Below are 27,568 nucleotides of genomic sequence, written 5' to 3'. Positions count from 1 at the left end.
CCGACTACCTAAATATTTGCTCATTTTATGTCCAACAATATATACTTTTGGGAGATGTACATCGTAGCCAGTGTGCTAGAGGACAATTTTCGACTAAGGGCATATGTTACAACATTTGCTTTGCTTAGATGGTAATTAATACTGCAATTATAGTCCTTCAGGAGTTCCAACTATCTATGCTGCCTCATATTCAGTTCCTTTTATGTGAAAAATATTTCAGACTCTTATGGTTGGTATAAATCTTGGGCCTCTCTCCGTAATGATAATGTCTCATATATTCAGGGCAAATACCATGCCACAAGCTCTAGATCGTGTATTGGGTAATTCTGCTAATAGTTTTTAAGCTGTTAGGAAGCATATGCAATAACTTTCTAATGTTTCATTAAAACAAAAAAATCCCTTCAGTGAAGCGTCACTGTATGTAAGAAACCCACCATTTCCTAAGGGGACACTAAGAACTACACAGTGACTAATCATTTCTTCATGTCCTGAAAACTCTTCTCACATTCATCCATTCATAAGAACTTCTCATTCTACCTTGTTAACCTTGTTATTGGAGCTGTGATACTCGAAAAAACTTATACAAATCTTCTATAAGAACTGGTACGACCTAAGAAATTCCGTACCTCATTTAACATTATTTGGCTTGCCCCATTTCACTGCCACATCAATCTTTGTTGAGTCCATTAAGATTCCTTTTCTTCATACCATGTGTTCCAAGAAAGTAATCTCTTATAACCGGAACTTACATTTCTTGAATTTTGTATACATTTGCTTCTCTCTTAGAGCATTAGCATTGGCTTGGCCAAATGCATTTCAAAATTTAGTCAATATCACACTTTTTTTACATTTGTCTATTCCATTTAAATTCAATCCCCACATTAGATTTACCATTCACTCTCTATATAATAATAAAATATTATTATATTAATAATTTTTTAATTTAATTTATTTGTATCACATTTTATAATTCTACCAATTTAATATTAATAATAATTATATTATAAATAAGGTAATATTAAAAAAATCATATTTTCAAAGGTCATTTAATGCTAATAACTAAAAATTGAGATTAAATTTATCTAAAATTCTATCTAAACTTCTTAATCATTAACCAAATATCTAGCAATTAACATACTCATTTCAGTGTCAATAAAAAATCTGTACCTACAAAACACCTACAAGACATTTTAAGATCCAATACCATCTTAATTACAAAAAACAGAGACATAAATCTACACTTCCAACATTTGATCAATTAGTATGTCTAGCATTTCCAACATTTCATAAACCTGCACTTACCATGTGTTGTAATTGCTGTTACAACACATAACAGCAGTTACAAAAAAAAAACCAAATACATCCGTATGAGTTGTTACATACATCTGTTATGCTAAACCCAAAAAACCCAAAAATCTTCTATGTTAAACTAAAAAAACCCATAAATTTTTCATGAAGTTCCAAAAAACATCGACATGATTGATTACCAAAAACTATCCACATAACTATTCTGAGTATTCAATAAAATTCAGCAGCAAAATCCAAAATGAGTAGTACCTGCAAAAACACAGAATTAAGCTCAGAATTAAGCAATATTGATCTTAGAATTGACAAAAAAAGCAACTACTAAGATTTCCAGTGTGAAAAAACAACAACTCTTCAGTATATTAAACAAAAACAACAACTACCAAAAACAAAAAAATGAACAATATATTATTACCAAGTGTGCAACAACATCAACTCTTTGATTTACTTCTCCCTCCTCCAGCTACTACATTTGATTCAATTCATTCCTATGTTTCTCTATGATTTCCATTTGAAGTGACTTGAAGTATTCTCACTGCACCACATTCATGTTATCAACATTCATATTCATAATTTCCATCTCCATCTTCTTCTTCTTAAGTTCAATAATCTTAGTCCCACCCTTATCAGCCCTGTTTACCCCTCCCGTCGCTCAATCATCATTATCTTCCTATAACTTTCCATGTCATTTAACCTTTCATCAAACTTAGTAGGTGAAAATTTTTTGCATTTCATTTTTCTTTCCCTTTTTTTTTCACCTTTCTTGCCTAGTGGCCTCTCTAAATTCATAGACATGCTCACACAAACCTCTACATCTGTGGCATTGGTATTTATAACAGTAGATCAACCTTTCTTTCTCTTTGTTGGCAAATTATCCATATGCACTTGCCACTTTGGTTGGTGCCTCAATAGGTTCCAACAATGGTCCAAATTATAATTGCCTTTTGTGTCTCTTGGTACATTAACTTTGCATTCTCAATCTAAACAACAATCATAAAAATATTAATACATATTACAATCCAAATTTATGATAATTAGAAACATACCTTATCTTGTTCATTGGTACTGCTTGGATGCATTGATTTGACTTGGGCCAAGGAGCCACAAAATTTGTTTGTGGTTGTTTGGATGGTTGCCCATCAATTAGTCAACGACCCGACAGAACGTTCAGGCCAATTAGGTTTTTTTTATAAGTATTGAAGTAATCATGGATTCTTATCCACAATTGGCTGGACTTTTGATTAGTCACTCTAATAGCGCCTAGAGCCACCCTGATACAAGTAGGTTGTCTTCCTCCACGGTGAAGGACACACCTCGTTGGGATAGTTTTAGTTTGTGCCCTTACTTCCCCTTTGGGTTGTGTCACTTCAACCTCGACCTCAACATTATCATGCAAGACACTAGCCATGGGGGGTTATTAATACCTTCTCCACCACTTTGCAAGAGTGTGGTGAAAAATGGATCTTCCAATAAGTGTGAATCCATCCTTCATAAAACAGTCAACAAGTAATAAAGTCAACACAAAATTACCAAGTAGGGGACAAAAAAAATAATAAGCAAGTATTTTTATGTCAAAATAGCAATTTAAGCTAGTAAAATTACATCTTAGTCAGCAACAAGTTCCATATCAAAGAATATATTGAGATAAATTTGCAGCAAACAAGTTCCATAATACTAAAGACATTTTAAGAATTTGCAAGTGTCATAACAGCTTTTTATTTTTTTATGGCAAGTTCCATAATACTAAAGACATTTTAAGAATTTGTAAGTTCCATAACAATTTTTTTTTTTTTTTTTTTTATGGCAAGTTTCATAACAGTTTTTTTTTTTTTTTGGTTCCATAATACTAAAGACATTTTAAAATTTTCCTACAAAATCAACAAATACCCATTTCCTACAAAATACCAAATACCCATTTCCTATCAACCGAATACCCATGCTGAATACTCCTTGGAGATGAGTTATCAAGCAGACGAAAGAGATAGTGGAGTAAAAAAATTATGCAAGAAAGTAATTACAAATCGGGAGTGGGAGTGAGAGAGAAGAGTAAGAAATTTCGAGATCAAGAAAGTAAGAAAAACTGAAAGTTAAAAAAAATGCAATAAATCACTTACAAATTAGGAGAGAGAGAGAGAGAGAGAGAGAGAATGTGTGTGTGTGCGTGTGTGTGTGTGTGGAGGGGCGCAATCGTGGGAGTGGAGGGGCTCAGCCGTGGGTCGTGGAGGGGCTCAGCTTTTGCGAATCAGGAGTGGGAGTGAGAGGGATACGGAGCGAGAGAGAGTTTTACGGGTGATGAAATGAAGTGAGGGCTTTCCCGCATGGTTGATAGCCTTTCCCGCGTGTTTGGTTGGAGTGAGAAATTAATATTTGAATGTTTGATAAATCAATTTAGTTCTCTATCTTTAACCAATCACTGTTGCAAAAGTCTACATTATTTTAGATTTGGCTAATTTAACGTGGAATGTTTTTTACATAAATTATTTAAATTTTGGCCAATCATCTCATTTACCCAAGTCAATGTGAATGCTCTTAATATTGTAAGGACAACTCTCAAGTGATCTTCGTGTTCTCTTTTACACTGAGAGTAAATAAGGATATCATCAATAAAAATTACCACGAATTAGTTCAGGTAATCCTTAAAAACTCTATTGATAAGATCTATAAAAGCAGTGAGAGCATTAGTTAAACCGAAAGGTAAAATAATGAACTCATAATCCTTGTACTGTGTTTGAAAGGCCAATAATTTAGTAGAAATCTATAATTGATAGTTTTTATATTGAGCCGTGATACATAGACAAACAACTTCCACGTAAAAGGCCATTAATTTATTACTGTTTTTTCATATTTTGGTCAATTTCTGTGTTTCAAGCATTTTCTTTTTATATTATTATATAGCTAATTAGGAAGAAAAAAATATTTCATTTATGTTTGAAATCTCCGATTGGTTTCTAGAAGTTTGAGGTATATTCCAAATCCAAGGCTATTGTGCGCTTAATTTCGGAAAGTTGGAGAATGATTTGTACGTATTTATATTTATATTTATATTTCAAATTCTGCTGTGTTTTTAGGTTTGTAAAATCATTGTAACCAACGTGTTCTGCCTCTATAATTATTGCTAATTTAGATTTAATTTTCGAAAGATTTTAAATGATAAAAGTGTTTTTAAGTTTGAATTTTTCTTTTAAAAGTATAAAGAAAGATCCAATAATAATAAAAGTGTCATATTTTATATACTTAAATAAAAATATAGTCTGTAGCATTATGCCTAATTTTTGATGATGTAAATATTAAGAAAAATATTATCTAAACTGATAATTCTGATTGATAAAATAGATTGATTGCTTTTTGTTTTTGTAATTTTTTTTATTTAATGATTAAAAAGTGTCTAAAAATTAAAATTAAAAGAAACCTTGGTAGTATTATTCAAATATTATTCCCTAAATTGAACAGTGGCCTAAAAATTAAAATTAAAAGAAAAATGTCAAATGTTTGTGACTTGATTGATTGTTAGTTTGGATTTTTAATTCCTCTCAGCTCATCGTTATAATTTTTTTAAATTTTAACACAAAATATAATAAATAATTTAATTTTTTCAAATTTTAAAATAATCATAATATTAAAAAATAATATTTTAATAATATTTTATCATCTTAACTCAACTCAATTCAACATCCAAACACACCTCTAAATTCTCAACCTCTAAAATTGAAAGCTTTCGATTGGAAATTCAGGGATAATGTAAAAAATAAAATAAAATTATAAATAAAGAAAAACACGTGATGTTGAGGGAAAAGGTAACTTAACCATGGTCAAGTCTGGACCAAAAATAAACTGTGGTTAAGGGGCCCCAAAGACTTTACAGGTAATGCGATTGCGAGCTGGATAGGAATCATAAATGCGGACAACCAGTCAAAACCACGGCTAGATATTCGACACGTGGACGGACAGATTTCGCCTCAACAGCCGACTCACGCCTTTGTGTGAGGTTAAAATTTAGGGTTAGGTTTAGATCGAATTCACCAAGAACTCATTCATTCGCCTCTGTTTGTTTCTCGGAAGGAAACTCTCTCTCTCTGACAAGAATTTGTTATTTCATGCTTTTCCCGATCATGGAGATGGAGCGCGTGACGGAATTTCCTCACACGCACATGGATCGGCGACCCGCGAAGAGGGCGCGTTTGGGCTGGGACGTTCTTCCTCAGGCCCCCAAGGTATAATCTTTCACCTCCTTCCCTGCTAATGGTTTTAGATCCGATTATTTTCCATGATAACAAATCATATATTTCAATATCTTGATCTGGTCTGATTTCTGCGTGTTTCTTTGGCCAGATCTGCTATTCCATATATTGGTTTTATTCCCCCTCCCCCCATAAGTTTCAATATCAAATCTTGTATATAAATCATGTTCGTTTTGAAAGAAAAGGCAGATCTACCAACTTAAAGATATGGATCTGACTGCGTATGCATACGAATACTTCTATGTACTTATTTTGATTGGGATCTGCTACCGTCGATCAAATATTTATACCTTTTTACTGGAAATTTTTTATTGATTTTAGTCGTCGAGATTAACGTCTCGCGGAAGAGTTAGTTAGGTTGATTTCATAAAATACGGTTGCTTGGAACACTGGAATTTCTTGTTCGAGTATATACTGGATTTTAATATTCCGACTATGTCGCGGTACTCTTTCTTTTGGTTGAAGAATCAGTGAAATTAATTTCTTCCGAAGAAATTGTATTTGGTTTTTATTATTTTGTGAAAAAGTTATCAAAAAATGGGAAAGTTAATGGATATTTTTACGCATTAAAAATATATTGAACCAAATTTATTTCGTTTATCTTGTCCATACTAACTCGGATCAATATATATTTTTGATGTGCTTATGGTGTGCACCTTTTTTCCTACATGATTTACTGGGTTTTTTTATTTTAATTTATACTGTTTTGGTTTCACTGTGATATTTGGGAATGTTACAATCAAGGGATGTTGGCAAAGGTTATTAAGTAATGGGGAGAGGTGTGAATATAATTTGATCTCTTGAGTGGTACATGAATGGATGGCTGTGTGTAGGCCCAGGTAGGAATGTTTTGTGGACAAGAGGTTGGGAATCTGACAAGCTTTGCACCTTCAAGAGCACCCTCAGACCATACCACTTGTTCATCTCTATATGAGAAGGGAGTGGCACGAAATGGTTCTCCCCCAAGGCGAGATGATGACAAAGATGGGCATTACATGTTTGAGCTTGGAGAAAATTTAACTTCTCGCTGTAATTTCACTTTACCATCATTAAAGACATTTATGCTTATTGTTTATATCAGATTTATGAAATTGAAAATGCTAACAATTCCTTATTGTTTATTTTTATTTACTAGTTTTTGTTATTGCAATTTTGCAATAGGGTTTAAGTTTATACTCCACAGTTATGTTAGATTTCTCACTCTAAATTCTTTCGACTTCAATTGGAAGTGGTTATGATCTACATATAACTAGGCATGCAGGAAAGTAGGCGTGTATTGGTTGTGGGTTTGTAATGGGATTTTATTAAATCAATTTCTAGATGTATCTACTTTAATTTTCTAATCGTTTTTATGTCTTTACTGATGTTTGCAGACAAGATCCACGGCAAAATGGGTGAAGGTACTTTTGGACAGGTTTTGGAGTGCTGGGATAGAGAGAAGAAGGAAATGGTTGCTATCAAAATTGTCCGTGGAATTAAGAAGTATCGTGAAGCAGCTATGATAGAGATTGAAATGCTGCAACAACTTGGTAAACATGATAAAGGTGGCAATCGGTGAGTACTTTGATTATTGTTTAACTTCTTTTTTCTACACTTAATGGTACTATTAAGAAGCTTTCATGAGATCTTTGGCAATTGTTAAATGGGTTTATTCCTTGCAGTTGTGTGCAAATACGGAACTGGTTTGACTATCGTAACCATATCTGTATTGTAAGTATATGATTGATTTCATGATGGATTAATTTCCCCAACTCACAAATAATTTGGGGTTAAGACTTGTGGGTGAATTCAAATGGTGTCCACAGGTGTTTGAGAAGCTTGGACCAAGCTTATACGATTTTCTACGGAAAAACAATTATCGCTCATTTCCCATTGATCTAGTCCGTGAGATTGGCAGACAACTATTGGAATGTGTAGCATGTGTGTAGTAATTTTCTATGCTAGTTACTTTTTCAATCTTTAATATGTTTCTCTGCCTTTCTATTTTCTCTTTAGTCTGTTTGGTCTGAATGTGATATGCTGATTAATCTCCATTTACTTTATATACTGATTAAAAAAATCTTCATTTACTCGTTAGTGATATTTTTGGGTCATATACTTCATTCACCAATATCTCCTTTCTCTTTCATTCATCAAATACGTAAAATCATTGGAATAGGCGAGGAATGATGTTACTTTGCAATGCTTCACTGACTGGGTCCAGTGTCTAATTTTTTTCTAGTTTTGTTTCCTGAAGTTTGTGTTAATTGCATTTGCAGTTATGCATGACTTGCGTCTGATACATACTGACTTGAAGCCAGAGAATGTACTCCTAGTTTCTTCAGAATATGTGAAAGTTCCTGATTACAGGGATTACAAGGTATTTTCCTTTGTTTATTTGACACTCTCTCTCTATCTCTGTGTGTGTGTGTATATATATATATATGTATTGTTGACTTTAAGATCCAGTTTTAGATGGTAACAACCTGCTATGCCTGGCTGTGGCATTTTGTTTGCACCGTTAAATGCATTCTATTTTTGCTGCTTTTTTACAAATGAATAGCTCTGAAGAGCATTTCCTTCAAAATATGCTGCCACATGCAGAATTCTTCCCGATCACCAAAAGATGGCTCCTACTTTAAAAGAGTGCCAAAGTCAAGTGCTATCAAGGTGATTGATTTTGGTAGTACAACTTATGAGCGTCAAGATCAGAGTTATATTGTGTCTACACGACATTACCGTGCACCTGAGGTTATTCTTGGTTAGTTTTTTATTTGGAAAAAAAATTTCATGTTTGTTTTTTGCTATTTCGCAGCGTATAAACTGAATTCTTTCAACCATTTTATAGGACTTGGATGGAGTTATCCTTGTGATATATGGAGTATTGGTTGCATCATAGTGGAGTTGTGCACGGTACTTCTGTGAATCTTTTTAGTTATGACGGTATGATTATGAATGATTAATATTATATTTATTCATATTATATGGACCAATGTTATAGGGTGAGGCATTGTTTCAAACACACGAGAATTTGGAACATCTAGCAATGATGGAGCGGGTGTTTGGTCCATTACCACAACACATGTTGAAGAGAGTAGAGTAAGTTGTACTCTGAGGTTCCTACACTTCAATTCTAACTTTGAAGGAAATATTTAATGATTAATCTCATTTATTCGGATTGGTCTTTGCAGTCGACATGCAGAAAAGTATGTTAGAAGAGGTAGATTGGATTGGCCAGATGGTGCAACTTCAAGGGAGAGTATTAAGGCTGTAATGAAGCTTCCCCGGCTTCAGGTTTTCTACACATCAAATACTATTACATGAAATCCAATATCACCTTTGCAAAGTTCTATGCTAACTAATCTATTATTATTGTCATTCTATTTCCAGAACCTGATAATGCAGCATGTTGATCATTCAGCGGGGGATCTCATACATCTATTGCAGGGGTTGCTTAAATACGATCCGGCAGATAGACTAACAGCTCGTGAGGCCCTTAGGCATCCATTTTTTTCTAGGGACCAGCTTAGGAGATGATTCCAGTCCAGCACATTGAGGTTTCGCTTCTTGGATTTACAAAGAGGGATGTTGATGGGATTATGCCTCCAAGCCTATCTTTGCCAGACCAAGGATGATGTTAAAATCTGAATGTTGTAAATATCACACTGACTGAAAGGTGTGGCCTGCCGGTGTCCAGATTGTGTCACCTCTGTGGCTTACATCCTTTCCTTTTAATCGCTGCTTTGATCATTTTTTTTTCTTTTTATTTTTTAAAAAAAGATTTTAGGTTGCATTGTACCTAGTGCGTTGTTGTTAGTCTTTGGATCATCAGCTAACAAAATTCTGAAGTATATACATGAAAATAGTATTTGAGGTGGTTGTGAACTATTTGAATGATGGGACTGGATTTTCTTTAAATATTAAATCTATCAGACCTGACTCTGCGAGCCTTGCCATCTCTCAAATCTTTATCTTCACTCATCCATGTTCTAGAATCATGTTTCAGAAAAGGCGTAAGTAAGGCACTACTGAATCAGATGAGGTTTTCTTTCGCCTTATGTTTCTGTTTTTATCTTTGCAAAAGTGAAGGCGAGACGATTAGCGTAGCAATCTTACGCTAATCGTCTTTGAACATGCTTCTAACCAGTTTTTGGAATGTCGAGCCATAGTAACTGTGCGAGTCCGTCATGTACTCTTCAAAAGTATCATTACAATGAGCGATAGTTATTATATTTGCAATGTGTACGGGCATAATTTGATTTGTTAATGAATTTAAAAATATTAGTATGAGATTACCAATATATGACAGCTCCATTTCTTATGGAAGCAGCTCTCTTTTCACATTTCTTAACGTAACATTCATTATATAATAGCTGAATTGACAAAGCGACAATTTCAGTCGAAGTGGCCGCCCAAAAGCACCAACACCAATACTGGCTTAATCAATTCATCAACCCTCACCTTCAACTTTCAACTTTGGTCCTCAAATTTAACAAGAGATTTGAGAATCTTTGTCTTGAAAGCAAAGCAAGTGCCTTGAAAAGCAAAGCAGAACCGGAACATTTTGATAATTATTATTTTTTATTCTAATTAGTGCTACACAGCGTGGTTACCATTATCCAAAAGCGCTGTGTCCATACTCTAGGTATAAACTACACTGATTTCACATGGCAAAACCAGTGCAGCATGGGCTTGAAATTTGCTTAAGGTTTTATAATCTTTAGGCTGAAACCAGGCTGATGTTTGTCATGTATCAAACACTTGGTGCCATAATCTTTGATGAGGAAGGAAGAGCTAAACAAGGAATGGATCCAATGACCTTGCTGCATAAATGGTGGCAACTGCTGCATTCAAGCACTCTGCTAAATCTTTTCCTCTTCTCCCTGCTTCTCTTCTCCTTACTGCATCTCCTTAAGCTCACTAGAGGTAGAAAACTCAATTTCCCTCCCTCTCCTCCTAAATTGCCAATAATTGGCAACCTTCACCAGATAGGGACACTACTCCACCATTCTCTCCATGCTCTTTCTGAGAAGTATGGCCCTATTCTGCTATTACGCTTTGAAAATTTCCCAGTTCTTATAGTTTCATCCTCAGAGATAGCAAGGGACCTGATGACGTGCCATGATGCAGTTTTCCTGAATAGGCCCCAATTAAGGGCAGTAAATGTACTTTGCTATGGATGTACTGACATTGCTTTTTGTCCCTATGGTGAGTATTGGAGACAAGCCAAGAAAATCTGTGTTCTTGAGATTTTAAGCCAAAGAAGGGTGCAAGCATTTCAGTTTGTGAGGGAAGAAGAAGTTGCGGAGATTGTCAAGAAGATACGAAGCTCGTGTATGAATGGAGCAGCAATTGATCTAGGTGAGATGCTTGTTACTATCTCAAACGACATAACTTGTAGATCCTCGCTTGGTCAGAAGTATGAAGGAGAAGAAGGTAGCATGAATTGTGGGCATTTATCAAGGAAGGCAATAGAACTCGTAGGAGCATTTTGCTTTGAAGACCTTGTTCCATGGCTGGGATGGGTTGATGTTCTGACCGGATTTTCAGCAAGATTGAGGAGGACTTCTAAAGCATTGCATGCAGTCCTTGATCAGATAATTGAAGAACATGAAAAGAGCGGGGATAGCAACCAATCTGATAAGAAAGATTTTGTGGATATTCTTCTCCATCTTCGGAAGAATGGCATGCTTGATATCGATATCACAAAAGACAATATCAAAGCGATCCTACTGGTCTCCCTCTGACTCACTCACTCACTCACTCACTCATTCATTCACACACATGACTAAAACTCAATGTTTCTTTGTCTTCTTGCAGGACATGTTTGTGGCAGGAACTGAAACCACGGCAACAGCCATGGAATGGGCAATGGCAGAGCTTGTGAAAAATCCTGGTGTGATGAAGAAAGCCCAAGAAGAGGTAAGAAAAGTGGTGGGAGAAAAATCAAAAGTAAATGAGGCTGATCTAGATCAAATGGAGTACTTAAAGTGCATTGTCAAAGAAACTCTGAGGTTACATCCTCCTGTTATGGTTACTCGCAGTACATCTGCAAGTGCTAAACTAGTAGGTTATGATATTCCTCCCAGAACAACCATCTTGATCAACACATGGGCAATTCAAAGGGATCCCAAGTTATGGGACAGGCCAGAGGAGTTTCTTCCAGAGAGATTTCTTAACAACTCCATTGATTTCAAAGGCCATCATGACCAATTCATCCCCTTTGGTATGGGGCGGAGAGGATGTCCCGGGATATCATTCGCCATCCTAGAAGTTGAATATGTGTTGGCCAATCTCCTCTACTGGTTTGACTGGGAGTTGCCTGATGGTGCAACTGTGGAGGACTTTGACATGACTGAGATTTATAGGGTAGTCATTCGGAGGAAAGCACCTCTTCGCCTTGTACCAGTGCTGCATTCTCCTTAGTAAGACATACAGTAATGTGTTTGTTATGTTTTTGGTATCTATCCATTGCCATAGAGCTGTATCCTTAATAATAGTAAGAACTTCTATGTTGATAATCTCTGATATCATTTTTGTATATTGAATACATATGCAAAAGTGCATCGACCAGAAACATAATTCTCTCACTCCGCAACATTTATTGCTGCCCGAGTGAATTTTTCGAGCAGCATTAACTACTTAATAAATCAAAAAGGAAGGAAGAAGTTGAACAACTTCTGAACTAAAGTTGAACAACTTCTGAACTAACTTACAAAACACCAATAATTGTGGTTTGTAATGGGAGTTCTCTGATTGGTACAAAACTTTAAGTGCACAGTATCATAATTTTATAGTAAAGAGATGAGAAGAGTGTCGTCCTCAAAGATTGATTTCTCACTTTTGACAAGTATTGAAATTATACTAATCTCAACTTTATTTAGAAAAGTCACTGAGATTGTTTGTAATTGCAAATTGAAATAATATCAATTTATAGAAAATATTCAAAAAAAAAGAAAGCTATTGTTTGATGATCAAATCAATATGCAAAAGAACTTCAAGGAAACCGATTTCACTTATTCCATCACTATGTTTTTCTCATCTGACTAACTGAATTTAATTCTTTCTATTTTTTAGCAAATTCTCCAAAATCATCTAAAAGCCTTTTTCGATAGTCAGTTGGATTTATTCGTGATTATCATTTTACACAAAAGTATGCAAATTAATGGACATGAATGCATTAAGATCAACGATTTTAATACTACATAGGTTCATATAGGTCTTTTGATTTCTATATTTACCTATACTGAAATATCCAAGGTCTATCCTATAATTCTCTCTTTCGAAAGCAAATTACAAGATCAAAATCATATAATTAATGACCAATCAATTAGAAGCAATAAGTTCAGAATAAATCAGACAGACATAGAAGATAATTACTTCAAATTCGTTTAGAAAAACAAGCATAATTTAAAAGTAGATTAGATCATTTTCCTAAAATAAAAAAAATTTAGTTCATGTTAAAAATTAAATTCAACATTAACAAATTCACCATAATTTTTTTGAAAATAATGAAAGAAAATGAATACTGAAAAAATACTCCTCGCAGTCTATCGTGTCATCCATATTTTCTTTAATTTTTCCTCTCCTCACGTCCTTCTAGGTGTTGCTTTCTTTTTCTTAAAAAAAAATGATACTCTCACTATTGGTTCTTATCTCTAGAATTTTTTATTTTTCTTTTTATATAATTATTAAGAAACTATTTTTTAATAATATTATAATTTTTTATTTTTTAAAAAATATTAAAAGATATTAAAAAAATAAAACACGAATTATTCCCAAAGGTAACTCCCAGCTCATGCTGGACACCCGTATTAATTCCCATGCACGTCGTATGATGGGTAGTTGGTAGAGGATATATATATATATATTTTTTGAACTTTTGAAATTGCCTGGTGGGGCGCCATCATGAGAGAGAGAGGATATAATTTTCAGCATCTTTTGCTTTTCTTTTTTATTTCTTCAACCTCCATCTTTTGCAATCGAATTCCTCCTGAAATTTTAGTATCCTGAAAATCAATTTGAACATCGGCCACTTTCTCTCTCTATTTGAACTTATCCTTAGGCTTCGTTTAGTTATTCAACCCACATCAACTCATATCAATTTATCATTATAACTTTTTCAAATTCTAATATAAAATATAATAAACAATAGGCTTGTAACCCGAGCCTAAAGTATTGGGTCTGTACCCGATCTGACCCGAACAGTCCCATCCAAGGCGCCAATCCGACCCGAAATGACCCTGCCAAAATAACAGTGGGTTGATCCCGTATGACCCAACTGATAGACTTTAAAAAAAAAAAAGATTTCCTCTTTCTTCTTCATCGGTAGAGGGATTGAAGCTAGGGTTTCTTCTTCCCATCGAGCTTCTTGCACAGGCCTAGTATCAATTTGTTAAATGAGAAAAGTTACAATCATGCTTTAGGGTTGCCAGACAGAAAAGTTACAATTGAAATCAGATCTAGGAAGAGGAACCTCATGAAACCAATCATGCTTTAGGGTAGCCTCCGCTGCAAAGACAAGAAGGTTTTCATAAATTTCAGGAGCATAAAAACCCCCCGAGTTGTGGAATCAAATTCTACTTCAAGAATTTGTAAACACAATTTACCTTTTCCAGGTTGTATGCTAAAAGGCTGTTCAACAAGTCAAATCCCAAATTAGAGAGAACTGGCGATCTTGTGAAGGATCTTGCAGGAAACTTGGTCCACAATAGGATATGCCTGAAACAAATTCAATAATTACTACTACAGGAGTGAAAATATGCTGATATCCAAATAGTTATGTAGAAAAGTTCCACAAGTTGAGCAGGTTCGGCAAAAGCAATGGAAAGTCCAACCTCTTGCAGTACCATGCTCTGCTCGAGAGAAGCCCAAAAGCCTTGCCCGCATCCTTGGCCACTGACAGATTGTTGAGCTCGACCTGAGTGAGATTCATTAGGAACTTGAGGGCATCAGAGCAGTTGGAGAAGGTGTAGTTGTTACTGGAGATGCAGACGTATGTACGCGACGAAGAACACAATGGAGGCTATGGATTCGCAATGGGAGAAGGGATTGTCCAAAACCGGTTTCGACGGATTTGACTTTATAAACCCATTTTTAAGTTTTAACCCGATGAACCCTACTTTTGTCAGGTGGGCCCAATCGGGTCGCACAGGTTGAGCGGTCCATCGGGCTTCTTGCACAGGCCTAATAAACAATTCAACTTTTTCAAATATTAAAATAATAATAATATTAAAAAATAATATTCTAACAATATTTTATCATCTCATCTCAACTCAACTCAACTCAACTCAGTTCAATATCCAAACGCAACCTTAATGTTATCCTTTTCAAATTTCTTCCGTCTTTTGCATTTTCTGATTTTCAGCTTATTCGAATTCTCGTCTTAAAAAATTCAACTTGATCTCTATCCCCAAATAGCATCGGTGACCAACGATTAAAATCTTCATTTAAATGAGAGAAAGTCTTTAGACAATAAGTTTCTAAAATTTGGATCTTCCTTTTCTTCAAATTTAAAATAAAATTTAAATGACAGTAATGAAGCTTAAAATCAATAAAAATAAATAAAATTAGACTAAAATTTAAAGTTAATAAATGATAAAATATACTACATTATGCTAGTCATCATTTTCCTCCAGAAATCCCTTAGCCGAGTCTAACAACAAAGATTGGGTAGTCTTCTTCCAAAACATGATTCATGAATTCCTTCAAGAATCCAATAAATATCCACCTATTAATAATAGCCTATTTAGCTGATAGAAACTCATGAAATGTAACTTCATTGCGAACACAACTTCATTGGCACATCTTCTAGGTAACTTGAGTCTAAAGTCATCAGGATCATCATCTTGGAAATTCTGGGCTCGTTTCTATGAGGCTTTGCTCTTTCACAAAACTACAGCAAAAGGAATCTTCATGTGCAACTGGTATCAGGTTGTGTGTGTATATTGCTCAAAGTTAAGCTACCTTTTTTTTTTTTTTGAAATAAGAACTGACTTATATTCACTTCATCAAATTGTTTTCACTACAAACTGTCTTTTTGAACTAAATGATATACATGCTCAGGGACTTCTTCTCTCCAACACATTTCTTCATTCAACTGCAAAGCCAATTTTGCAAGATGGTGCGCCACTTCATTCCCTTCCCTATATGTAAACTTCAAATCCCATTGCTTCTTGTTCTTCCACCTGTGCTTTATATCTTCCAAAAGCTGCCCCCTTCACGATTTATCTTCCGTTTCAGCTTTGACAGCATCTATGAGCTCCTTTGCATTCCCCTCAATTATCACATACTGGATACCCAGTTTAGAACAAAGATCCATTGTTCTCCAAAGGGCATTAAACTCTGCAATGAAAGGGGAATCTACAGACCCTTTTGAACCACACAGTGATGCTATTACCTCCCCCTTGTTATCCCTGACCACAATACCCATCCCCATCTTCTGTTGCTCCATATGAATAGCTCCATTGAAATTGGATTTAAACCATTTCCCTTCAAGTTTCTTCCAACTCTCCCCCTGCCACCTACTACAGTCTGTTTCAAACTTTTCTCTCTTATCTAGTTTGCAATATGAAACTCTTTAAGCCCCCCAATTGCTAACTGTATAACTCTACCTCGGCTAGCAAATTTGTTTTCAAACACAAAATTATTTCTTCTATACCATATACTCTTCATTATCATCACTATTTCTTCTAACTTTTATGTTCGCATCTTTTTACACATTTCTATTCAAAATTGTATAAAGTCCCCACCACCTATTGGCCACTTATAAACAGGGCTTTTAATCTCTCCCCATACATCCATTGTTGCAAGGCAGTTCCATAAAATATGTTCTATGGTTTCATCTTCAACTTGTCAGATTGGGCACTTGGTATCCTCAATGATCTTTGTGTGCTTTAAATTCACCCTTGTTGGAAGGATTTTGTTAGCAGCTTTCCACATGAAATGCTTAGTAGAACCTGGAACATCAAGGTACCATATCTTCTTCCATACTTCAACTTCCTCATTTACATGAGAGGGGCCACTCTCCTCCAATCTATATTTATTCTGTTCAACAAAGTAGGCACTTCTAACAGAAAATTTTTCATTCTTTGATGGACCCCAAATTGGTTTATCTGCACCTCCAAGCCTACTAACAAGGATTGTACAAATCACCTTAGCCTCCTCTTCATTAAAAATTTCTGCTATAACATCCTCCTTCTACCTCCCCTCCTATTCTTCTATTAGTTCACTCACTTTAGCATTATCATGTAGGATTTTTATTGTAGATTGAACATAGTGGGTTGTTTGAGTGGGCAACCATTTCTGGCCCCATATGTTGACAGATTTTCCGTTTCCAATCCTCCATAGCAAACCCTCCTTCACTAAACCCATGGTAGACCAAATGCTCTTCCATATCAGAGAAGGTGATTTTCCAAAGGGAACCTCAAGAACCTGAACATTTTTATAGTATTTATCCTTAAAAACTCTTGCAACTAAAGATAGAGGCTCCTTGAGTAACCTCCATTCTTGTTTTGCAAGAATAACTCTATTAAAAAATTTCAGGTTTCTAAAGTCCATCCCTCCTTCAACCTTTGCCATGCCCAACCATCTCCACCTCTTCCAATGAATGCCCCTTTCTTTCTGACAATTACTCCACCAAAATCTGGACATTAGGCCTTCGATATCCCTACATAATTTCTTTAGCAACTAGAATACACTCATTGTGTAAGTTGGGATGGCATGAAGGAGAGTCTTTATAAGGACTTCTTTTCTAGCCTTAGATAGAAAAACAGTTTTCCAGTTTTGCATCTTCAACCACACCCTTTCCTTTATGATTCGAAAAGCATTATACCTTCACCTTCCTAGAACAGCTGGCAAGCCCAGATACCTTTCATAATTATCACATAATACAACCCCCAACCTCTTTAAACATCATTCTTTTCACATCCTTTGTCGTATTGGAGCTGAAAAAAATAGTTGTATTCTCCTTGTTAAGGACCTGCCTAGAGGTTTTTTCATAGACTTCTAGAATGGAGTAAATAGCTTCTCATTCCCTTTTTAAAGCTCTGCAAAATAATACACAATCATCAGCAAAAAGGAGATGGTTCACTCGCATGCCCCCAATACTTATGGATGTCCCCCTTATTGCTCCCTCCATTTCTGACTTCAACAGCAGTTGGCTTAACTCTTCTACACAAATAATAAACAGGTAAGGCGACAAATGGTCCATTTGCCTAATGCCCCTTGAAGGTAAGAAATTCTTCCCCACTTTCCCATTAACTAAGACTGAACAGCTCACTGATGAAACACATTTCATGATCAGTTTGCTTATCTTCATCCCAAAATTGAGTCTATTCATCATAGCTTCAAGGAAAGACCATTCCACACTGTCATATGCCTTTTACATATCTAGCTTTATTGCCATAGTCCTAACACTTCCCTTCTATTTTGTCTTCGTGGTATGCAACATCTCATAGGCTATCATGATATTATCATAAATTAGCCTACCCAGGATAAATGCACTTTGATTGGGTGAGATAATTTCTGGTAATACTATCTTAATTCTGTTTGCAATCACCTTTGAGATGAGTTTATACGACACATTACAGAGGCTTACGGGCCTGAACTCCTTGACCTTGGTGGGGATTTAACCTTTGGTATAAGGACTATTAAGGTATGATTTGGCCCCTCATTCATCTCACCTCCATTTAAAAAATCCAGCACTGCCCTACATGTATCCTCCCCAACAATATGCCAATGATTTTGGTAGAAACCTGCCCCAAATCCATCTGGGCCAAGTGATTTCAATGCTGACATTTGTTTAAGAGCTACTTCTACTTCACAAGTAGTAAAATCCTTTTCCAGTCTCTCATTCATTGTCTCTGTAACTTTAGGCTCAGCTAGCATAACACACTTCTCTATATCCTCAACTTTAGACAAAGATGATGAAAAAGTTCATTGAAGTGGCCATAGAAAGCACCCTCTATCTCCACCTATTCCTCCACCATCCCCCCTTGTGAGTCCATGATTGCTTTAATAGTGTTTTTGTTCCTTATCTAGTTAATACATGCATGATAGAACTTAATATTTCAGTCCCCATATGTTAACCAGTGCTTTTTTGCCCTCTGCTTCCACCTCAGATCTTCTTGTTCTAGAAGTACATTAATCTCTCCTTTTAGCCTCTTTAATTCACAACTATTTTCTAGCCCCTCCTCCTCCTCAATGATTTTTATTTTTTTAGACAACTCTTTAATTTCACCTTCCCCTCTTAGAACATAATTTCTACTTCATCTGCTCAATGAGTTTTTGCACCCAGCTAGACCCCTCTGTAACTTTTTTCGTGGCTCATTCACACCAAAGGTCTTTTCCCATTCAACTTCCACAATTCTTCCACACTCCTCTTCCAAGCCCGAACTCATTTCATACTTCAAATTTCTTCTCTTAACATACCTTTGTACTCTCCTATTAGCAGCAAGAACAAGGGGTTTGTGGTTTGAAACCCAAGTCACTAGAGTTTCCACACTCATTTCTTGAAATCTACTAGCCCAACCATGATTAGCTATAGCCCGATCCAACCTTTCTTTTACGAAAGACTCATCCCCATGACCATTGCTCCATGTGAACTTATACCCACACCGTCCCAGATCAGAGAGCCCATACATCTCTAAAGCCCTTCTAAACATTTCCATTTGCCCTTCACTTCTCTCCCTTCCCCCCATTTTCTCATATTGGGTCACAATTTCATTGAAATCCCTTATAACACACCAACCCATTCCTAGTAACGGTTTCAAGGCCTTAAGTAACTCCCATGATGACCCCCTTGTACTAGCTTTTGGATTTCTATAAAGCCTTGTTAATAACCATCTGCTTTGCCCTCCCTCACCATTAACACATACACTAGCATGCCTCTAAGAGTAGTTCAGTAATTCTACCTCATCTCCATTCTTCCACATCATCATCAACCTACCCGTCATACCCGTAGGTTCAACCACAATACAACCATCCATTCCTAATTTCTTTTGCACCCTTGTAGCGTTTCTTGAATCTAACTTTGTCCCATTAGGAAGAGAATGTTGGGTTTCTTTTCCTTTTCTAGCAAGCAAAAAGCCTTAACTGTTCGGGATTCCCAAGCCCCCGACAGTTCGAACTAATGGTTTTCATTGCTCTTGGCGGGGCTGCCAAACAGCCTCCGCCAATCCTGTTAATGTCAACATAGCCTCAATTCCTCCCATTCATTTTAATTTCTTTTGTTCCTTCTCTTCCTCACTACTAACCCTTCCACCTTTTTTTTTTTTTTTTTTTTTTTTTACAAACAAAACTAGAGGACACTGATGCCTTACCTTTACCTCTTGCTCTACACTTCCATTTTCCAATTGTCAAAATGGCCTGCACTACATTCTGCCCCTCATTGATTTCCTCATCATCAATCATCACACTGATTCCCCTTAGTTCACTAAGAGGCAGCTATTTTTCAGTGCCTGATAATGCCTTTTGATCAACTATGGAGCATAGCCTCTTCCCCACACCAGTCTCTCTAGGTTCCTTTAAATCTTCATTGTTTGCCTTTGTTTCTAGTTCTGAATTCCCTCTCTCTACTTCCACGAAAGAGTCAATTTCCTACTAAATACCTCATTCTCCCCTGGTTTTTCCATCTCAACTACCTTGTTAGATCCATTTCCTTTCTTTTCACCTCACATTCCTTTGATCTCGCCCTCCCAGTTTCTTTTTCATTTCTTTTTTCATCCCTCCAACCCTTACCTCAACCCTCCTCAGATCTGCTTTACACCCTTCCCTCTCTTTCCAACCCAGCTCCATATTGATAGGATCTCCTCCTTGTAACTGTGTCAGCCCTTAACGATGAGCAAATTTGAATTTTGGAGCCTCTTTCGACTCCCTTCCACTAGCTTCTACAACACAACCCTTCTCTCCATGTATAATCCAGCTACAATGGAAGCACAACCGAGGCAACTTCTCATATTTAAAATAAACCCACGCATTACGTCCATTAGTTTTTATAAATCTACCCCTCGCAATAGCTCTTAGCAATGCAATCTCTATTTTTACTCTCAGAAATTGACCCCAGCCCACTCCATCATCTGTTACCTCCACATCCAACACCTTCCCCATTGAATTTCCAATTTTAACTCCACAGTCCCTCATCATTTAAGCCATCAGCAGATTATGGAATTGAGTCCCAAAGCTTCTCTATCGAATTTCCATTGTTGTGGCTGGGAGAAACCATCAAACACCTGGAGGATGAACTGATGGCTATCAAATAGCCATGGATGCCCATCCATTACCTTCAACTTATCGGCGTGGATCTTAAAAGTGATGGTGAACGTATTGACTCCCACCTCCTAATAAGTTGTAGGGTAGCTTATTCTCTAAATTTTGGCCAATGTTGACGCTAGCACCTCCTTCCCAATCACCCTCTCCATACACACCTACCCAATTAAACTTCTATCGCCTTTCTCCCTCACTGCATCCTCAGATTTACTCCCAAGTTCGATCCCCATTTTCTCTTCTTCTGTTAGACATAGGTTCCCACATAACTCCTCTAGACCCTCCATCTCCTCCATCCTCCGTCCACGTTTTCACGGAGTCTCAACCGCTCGTCCTCCTCGAAGGTTCGAGAAAAAAATTCACCACCTCTGTTTTCGCAGGAAAAACAGAGAGGAGACTAGCCAATTAGTTAGTTAAAGTTAAGCTACTTAAACATGAAGAGGGTAGATATTACACTCCTAAGAACTAAAAATTTGACCAAATCAAAATCTAAGTGGTATCAGATTTGAATAGTCTAATTTCAATAAGCTTGTATAAGATTTAAAAATTGAATGTTGTTGTTGCTGTTTTTATTTTTTATTTTTTACGTGGGTCTCAAAATTGTACACTTTTTTTTAAAAAAAATAGGAATTTGCATATCTTATAACTGTACAATTTGTAAATGTTGATGTCGTGTTTCGCACACCCTTGGATCAGGCTCTGACAACTCAGGTCTTTATAATGAGCCCTACAAAGAGAGAAGTGTACGCGACTTTGAGAGGGTGGCATGGGGGCTGGGGAAGCCTTCGATGCCAAAGTCAGTAAATGTTCTTGGAGTGTAGTAAATAAGTAGGAAAGCTTAAAAGTCAGAGAGAGCATCCTCATACTTGGGATCGGCTATTTATACTAGAAGTTTGGTGAGCGGATCAAGCCTGTCGCTATGATATCAGAAGTCTTCATAATGTTCATTTGTCAGAATCTTAAATGTGGCGGGGCTCCGTGTCGATCTCGTAATTGCGGGTGTGACTTGATTTACTGTATCATTAATATGGGATAGTTTCTTGAGCCTTAACTTGGTTTATGGGAGTCGTTGATGCTCTGATTACTGATGAATCAAGGGTCCTCCACGTTTCCTGTATATACCCTGTTTTGGAGGAAGGTCATCTATGCATCAGGTTGAGTTGTCTTGTCGAGTAGACAGGGCCTCTCCCTGGTTGACAGTTTGCCCCTTATTCAGGTCAGATCCTCATTGGGCTAGGTTTCTGGGCCGAGGCCCTATGGGCCTTTTTTCAAGGGGAAAGTTCCCCTCACAGTAATACTCAAGCCAAACACTAAGCCCAAGCTAATTGTAGGTTCTATAATGTTTTTTTCTTCTGGGTTAATACGTATGAAAAACCCACTTGAGATTTAACGAGTAATTTTAGAGTAGTTACGGGTCCAAAATTTATTTCGACTGTATATGAATTTTTATTGGACTTAACAATTAGGTTAAAATTATTTAAGGGACCGAGTGGGATCTTTTAATTTGGGAATTGACTTGAAAAATTTACAAGACGAGTAGGGCTATTTTAACAGTTGAGTCGAGACCTATTATTATTATTATTATTATTTTATTAAACGATCGAGCCATGAAAGTACGGGCAAGCCAAAAAGATTATGTGGATTGCATTAACTGACTCAATCCAGTTATTAAGACCCTGACCCGGTTGCTCTAAACTAAGCGACCCGACATCCAATTTCTTTAGAAACTCCCCACCATGCACGACTCTACAATCATGCACCCATGCACGTTTCTTCCCTTTCCTCCTCTAGGGTTTTTCAATCACCTATAAATATATATATATATATATATATTCCTCTCATGCATTTTAGAAACTGCCCACTGCTGTCAGCCACTGTCCAAGCCCTACCTTGCTTGCGCTGCCACAAACCACCAGCCACAAGTTGTCGTTAACCCAAAGCTCTTTATCGCCGCACCTAGATGGACCGAGAGAAAAGGAAGCAAACCCACGACTCAATCCCATGTTCAACATTGCACCGCAGCCCCTCCATGTGCGTCGCCAAGCACCACCACCTTGACTCCCTTCCATAAACCGCAGCCAACCAAACACATGACAACAAGTTGCTAGCCCCATATCCATTGCAATAGCCCGTTAAAAATTCATTGGTGGAATTTTTATTGACTTTAAGAACCTTGTGGAAACCCCATAAGTTTTTACAAATTGACCAATTGAACAAGTTTTAATCTGTCAACATAGTCAATATTATCACTCACTATGGTGCTAGAAATATAAGTTTAATTATTTGAGGTAGTTAGAAGTGTCATAATATGTTTTGGTTTACACCATTAGAATCAATTGATTATTTATGATTTTATGGCACAATAACCCATTTTCATAATTCCGGACGAAACGCCTGTTTTGAAATTGTGAAATTATTTTTTAGGGGCACTTTGGGGTTGAATTTCAGTAAACGATTTTCATTATAAGTTACTATGAATATTTAGGATTTTTCAGTACTAAGTTTATTATGAATTTCTTTGGAATGAATAGTAATTTCGATAAGCGCACCTAGTGCAGTATTTTCAAAATCATAGTGTGGAATGTCCAAATTAGGTTAGAGAAGTTTTATTTGGACGCTTGACAAGATCTTAGCCACACATAGTGAATAGCATTAGACACTTGGTACCACGAGGAACCATTAGATAGATTTGTGAAGGAAATCAATGTGTGAGATCATGCCACCTAAGCAAAACTTTGTTTCATCTGATCAACCAAATTGTGCCTGACCAAAGAGGGTTTCAATCCTAGTGAAAACTTAAATGGTTAGAATCCAAATGAAACCCCAAAAGATTGGTTGAAACCGAAACCCTGAATGGTTTTCCAAACCCTAAAGTTGGCCTTCAAATCCTTTTTAATCTGATTTCTAGCATTGTGTTCAATCACTTGATTAAATCACTTTCACATGCTATTAATTAATCAAAATCTTGTTATGACATCATTATCCAACCTTTAAACGTTGAAAATTTGATTGGGTCAAGAAAAATTAAATTTGGCTTGATAGCATCTCAAACCCTATCCAAACCCCTTTAAACCCCAAATTGAAGCCCACTTGGTTAGGGCCCACCAAGGCCCACGAATTTGGCCACCTTGGCAAAATTTCTTGAAGAAGTTTTCTCCCCCACATGGCAGACCATCCACTGCCATTGGCTGTACTCAATAGTGCCTTGATGTGAAGGAGAAGTCTACTCCATCAACCTCCATCTCTCACAGCTGCTGCAGACAATCCTTGCCACTCACTATTCTCCACTTTATGTCACATTGCCAACTCCAATCAAGGATCATTCAAGCCCATGACTTTCTCCTCTAGGAGTCTAAAGTCATGCAAGGTATATTTTACTCTATTTTATCACTTCTTCACCCCGTTATTAGAGAGAAACTCAAAAGAGTTCTCTCGGGTAGATTTCTAGGTCTTTTGCATGGTAATTTTAGACCCTTTTTAAGTATTTTAGCACGATGACTCCTTTATAAAAGTTGTTCATCTTTTAGTGTAGTTTCTGCTGATATCTTATTAGTCAATCTTATTCCATGCTCATATGGTTAGTCAAAAGTATTTTTAACCATGGAAATGTCATTCTGGGCATGAAACTGGAGAGTATGTTATGTTTTAAAAATTTTTACTGAGCTAATGGACATATCTTGGTCCGAAAATTTTATTGAGTGTTATTAGCATGTGTTTATGAATTTTCATTGAGGTTTTGTTGCATGAATAAAGCTTTTGATAATAGATTTCCTTAGACTTAGAAACTTGAAAACTGGAAGTGGAAAAACAGTTTTTGTTTTGTGACAGTTTGAATATTTCGTGGTTTAATCTTATTCCAAAAGTTTTGATATTTTTATATGATGATCCTAAGCTTCTTATATACATGTTAGGATGTTATTTTGAAAATATTTGGTATTTGTTTTAAAGATATGATTTTCTATGCAAGATGATTTCGGTTATGCCTAAGATTTGATTTTTTGGGTTAAATCCATGTTTTATTGAATTTTAGCCATGTGATTTTAAATTTGATGGTTGGATCTTCTTTAGGATGCATTTTTAAATCATGAGATGTTTTAGTTTGAAGATCATATGTCTTTAAGCCATGGATCAAGAGATTGATCAAAGTTAATTGAGAGAAAAATTTCTGTTTTGGACTAAGTGTAAAACCAAAAACTCCAAGTGTTGTTTTATGATTTTTGGTGACTTTTGTTTGATGATTTAAAACGTAGTTGATCTTAGGATGATGTTATGAATATGTTAGGAGTAAGATTTGATTTTTTTGGAATTATTGGAGATGTTTTACTAAGGTTAAAACTTGTGATTTAAGGATTTACTTTTTGTTAAAATGTTTGGGTCTTCTTACAAAAAGTTTGGTGTTGATGGTTAGCTTTTTCCTAATGGATATTTTAAGAGTGTTTTTAAACTTAGGATAGGAAGATCTTTGTCACAAAATTTTGGTTAATCATGGATTTTGAAAATGGAAGAAATTGCAACCAAAATCAATAGAAATGACCTATAAATGTTTCGGTCATAGTGAGTTTTCCATAGTTGTGAATGGTTGTAAAGTTTTCTGAGTTGATATTTGAGTTTAGGACAGAATTTACTTGAGGAATGTAATTTTTGGTAACTTTTGGAGTTAGGATGTGAAATCCTTAAGTTAGGGATAAAATAGTCATTTTCTCACATGTAGAGGGTAAAATGGTAATTTTACTCTAAATTATCTCTTTTCACATTTCTAATTGTTAGTAATTAAATTTTTAACTTTTAGAATACCCTCTTACAGTTCCTTGTATTTCGCGCTTTATTCTCGTAGAACGCGACGATCGAAGTAAGTTAGCTCTTAACTTACCATCAGTTTACTGTGTATGTGTGATGGGTAAGAGAACTACAGTTTATGTTCGTATATTGTTATATATGCCATGCCATGTCATGTCATTTCATCACATATTTATCTATTGCACGAATTATTCTATCATGAAAATCTTATCTGTTGCACAGTATACTTTGTCTCATGTTGCTATATGTTGCAAGTATGTCACATTACATATGCCATCTATTGCATGTATGTTATGTCACGTAATGCTCATTGTCACATGTTACGCCATGTTACGAAATATAGTTTGTTACATAGTATGTCATGTTACAAAATATTGTCTATTATATGTATGTCATGTTATGGAATGTTATCTATTACATTTATGTCTCAAAGTATGTCATGTCTGTCATCTTACGTTCATGTCAAGTTACACTACATTAGGACTTCTGTCTTTTATGTCACGTTCATGTCACATCACGTTACGAAATGTTATATATGCTAGTTAAGTTATTCATGTCAATCACAATCCTAAGCGCTAGGATAGGATAATATCCTAGTAGAACTCGTTTGTTCACGTCGGAATGTCTAAATAGGTGTAAAATTCTCTGGGTTGATGAAGTTCAGTCAATAGGTTGCGAATGAGGCCTAACTAGCTGGTCACTGGAGCGCACCAGACACTAACGCTGATGGAGCCACACTTTATGTTACATTTGTCCACAACAAGTGTGGCACAAACAATTCATGGGGCCACAACAACTGTGGAGTATACACTACGTGAGACACAGCGATTGTGACACGTAGAATACATGAGGTCACAGCAACTATTGAGTACGTATTAGCGCACTCACAGCTGGTATGGACACCTGTGTTGTGATACAGTAATTGGCAGGGACACACAGCTCAAAGGGACCCGTGTAGCACCCGTATGGTCACTTTTATTAATTAAATCTATTGAATAAGATTTCAAGTTCATGTATTTCACGTTCAAGTCATGTTTCACGTTATGTTATGTTTCGCACTCACAACTGGTATAGACACATGTGTTGTGATGCGGTAATCGGCAGGGACACAAGGCTCAAAAGGACCCGTGTAGCACCCGTATGGTCACTTTTATTAATTAAGTCTATTGAATAAGATTCCAAGTTCATGTATTTCATGTTTAAGTCATGTTTCACGTTATGTTATGTTCAAGTTTATGTTCATGTTTTGTATGCTCACGCTCATGCTATGTTTCGAGTTCATATCATGTTTCAAGTTCACGTTCATGTCAGGTTATGTTCATGTTTATGTTATGTCATGTTCACGTTCACGTTATGTTTCAAGTTCACATTATGTTATGTTATGTTATGTTCAGGTTAATGTTATGTTCAAATTATGTATGTTCACGTTGATGCTATGTTTCAAGTCCATGGTTATGTTTCCAAGTTCACGTTTAAGCTATGTTGCTAGTCTATGTTATATTTTTAAGTTCACGTACATGCCATGTCACGTCAAGCTAAGTTTCAGTTTCAGTTCAAGTTATGTCATTTATATCATGCCATATGTCAAGTTATGCTATGCTTACTTATGACTTTGATTATGCATTCATGCTTTTACTGCTATGCATGCATCATTAACTTGTGTGAAAGTTTCTTGTTAACTTGCTGAGATTTGTAATCAAATCTCACCGTGGTAGTCCCAACTATCATTTTTCCTGAATGGTAGGCGATGTGTCAGGATCAGAGGAAGGAGCAGACATTGGCAGACTAGAGGAGGTTGACTAGATGCCTTAGACGCAACACGGAGCTTGCAGCCTCCATAGATAGGTCTTTGGATAGTATTCTGGCATCGATAGTCGAGTTACGCGAGTTACTCAACGAACTAGCTCAATAGTATATTTTTACAATGTAATTATGGAGTCAGGTCTCCGTTGTTGTGAGATTACAGTCTTTTGAGACACGTGCTG

At 36.2% G+C, this 27,568-nt stretch overlaps 3 protein-coding genes across 5 annotated transcripts; 2 read left to right on the top strand and 1 right to left on the bottom strand.

The window, feature by feature from the left end:
* The first annotated feature begins 5,315 nt into the window (after positions 1-5,315).
* Positions 5,316-9,395, top strand: LOC121236939 (serine/threonine-protein kinase AFC2). Of its 3 annotated transcripts, XM_041133461.1 has the most exons (11): positions 5,316-5,516; positions 6,377-6,572; positions 6,917-7,097; positions 7,205-7,253; positions 7,349-7,463; positions 7,802-7,902; positions 8,127-8,283; positions 8,371-8,435; positions 8,524-8,621; positions 8,714-8,816; positions 8,913-9,395. In XM_041133461.1, exons 1-11 carry the CDS (start codon positions 5,400-5,402, stop codon positions 9,057-9,059), a joined length of 1,329 nt encoding a protein of 442 aa, XP_040989395.1. In that variant the 5' UTR covers positions 5,316-5,399; the 3' UTR covers positions 9,060-9,395. The 3 variants fall into 3 exon arrangements, with proteins under 3 accessions (XP_040989395.1, XP_040989396.1, XP_040989397.1); XM_041133462.1 differs by lacking the exon at positions 6,377-6,572 and having other exon boundaries at positions 5,384-5,516; XM_041133463.1 differs by lacking the exons at positions 5,316-5,516; positions 6,377-6,572; positions 7,205-7,253; positions 7,349-7,463 and having other exon boundaries at positions 6,930-7,097.
* A 907-nt stretch (positions 9,396-10,302) lies between these two features.
* On the top strand, positions 10,303-12,003 carry LOC121236518 (cytochrome P450 71A1-like). Its single transcript, XM_041132963.1, has 2 exons — positions 10,303-11,257; positions 11,343-12,003. Exons 1-2 carry the CDS (start codon positions 10,328-10,330, stop codon positions 11,946-11,948), a joined length of 1,536 nt encoding a protein of 511 aa, XP_040988897.1. The 5' UTR covers positions 10,303-10,327; the 3' UTR covers positions 11,949-12,003.
* Positions 12,004-18,790: 6,787 nt separating this feature from the next.
* Positions 18,791-19,222, bottom strand: LOC121236621. Its single transcript, XM_041133063.1, has one exon. It carries the CDS (start codon positions 19,220-19,222, stop codon positions 18,791-18,793), a length of 432 nt encoding a protein of 143 aa, XP_040988997.1.
* Positions 19,223-27,568: the final 8,346 nt, after the last annotated feature.

The sequence above is a fragment of the Juglans microcarpa x Juglans regia genome, chromosome 6S, assembly GCF_004785595.1.
Source record: "Juglans microcarpa x Juglans regia isolate MS1-56 chromosome 6S, Jm3101_v1.0, whole genome shotgun sequence".
Classification (NCBI taxonomy): domain Eukaryota; kingdom Viridiplantae; phylum Streptophyta; class Magnoliopsida; order Fagales; family Juglandaceae; genus Juglans; species Juglans microcarpa x Juglans regia.
This window is presented reverse-complemented; position numbering and strand designations above follow the sequence as displayed.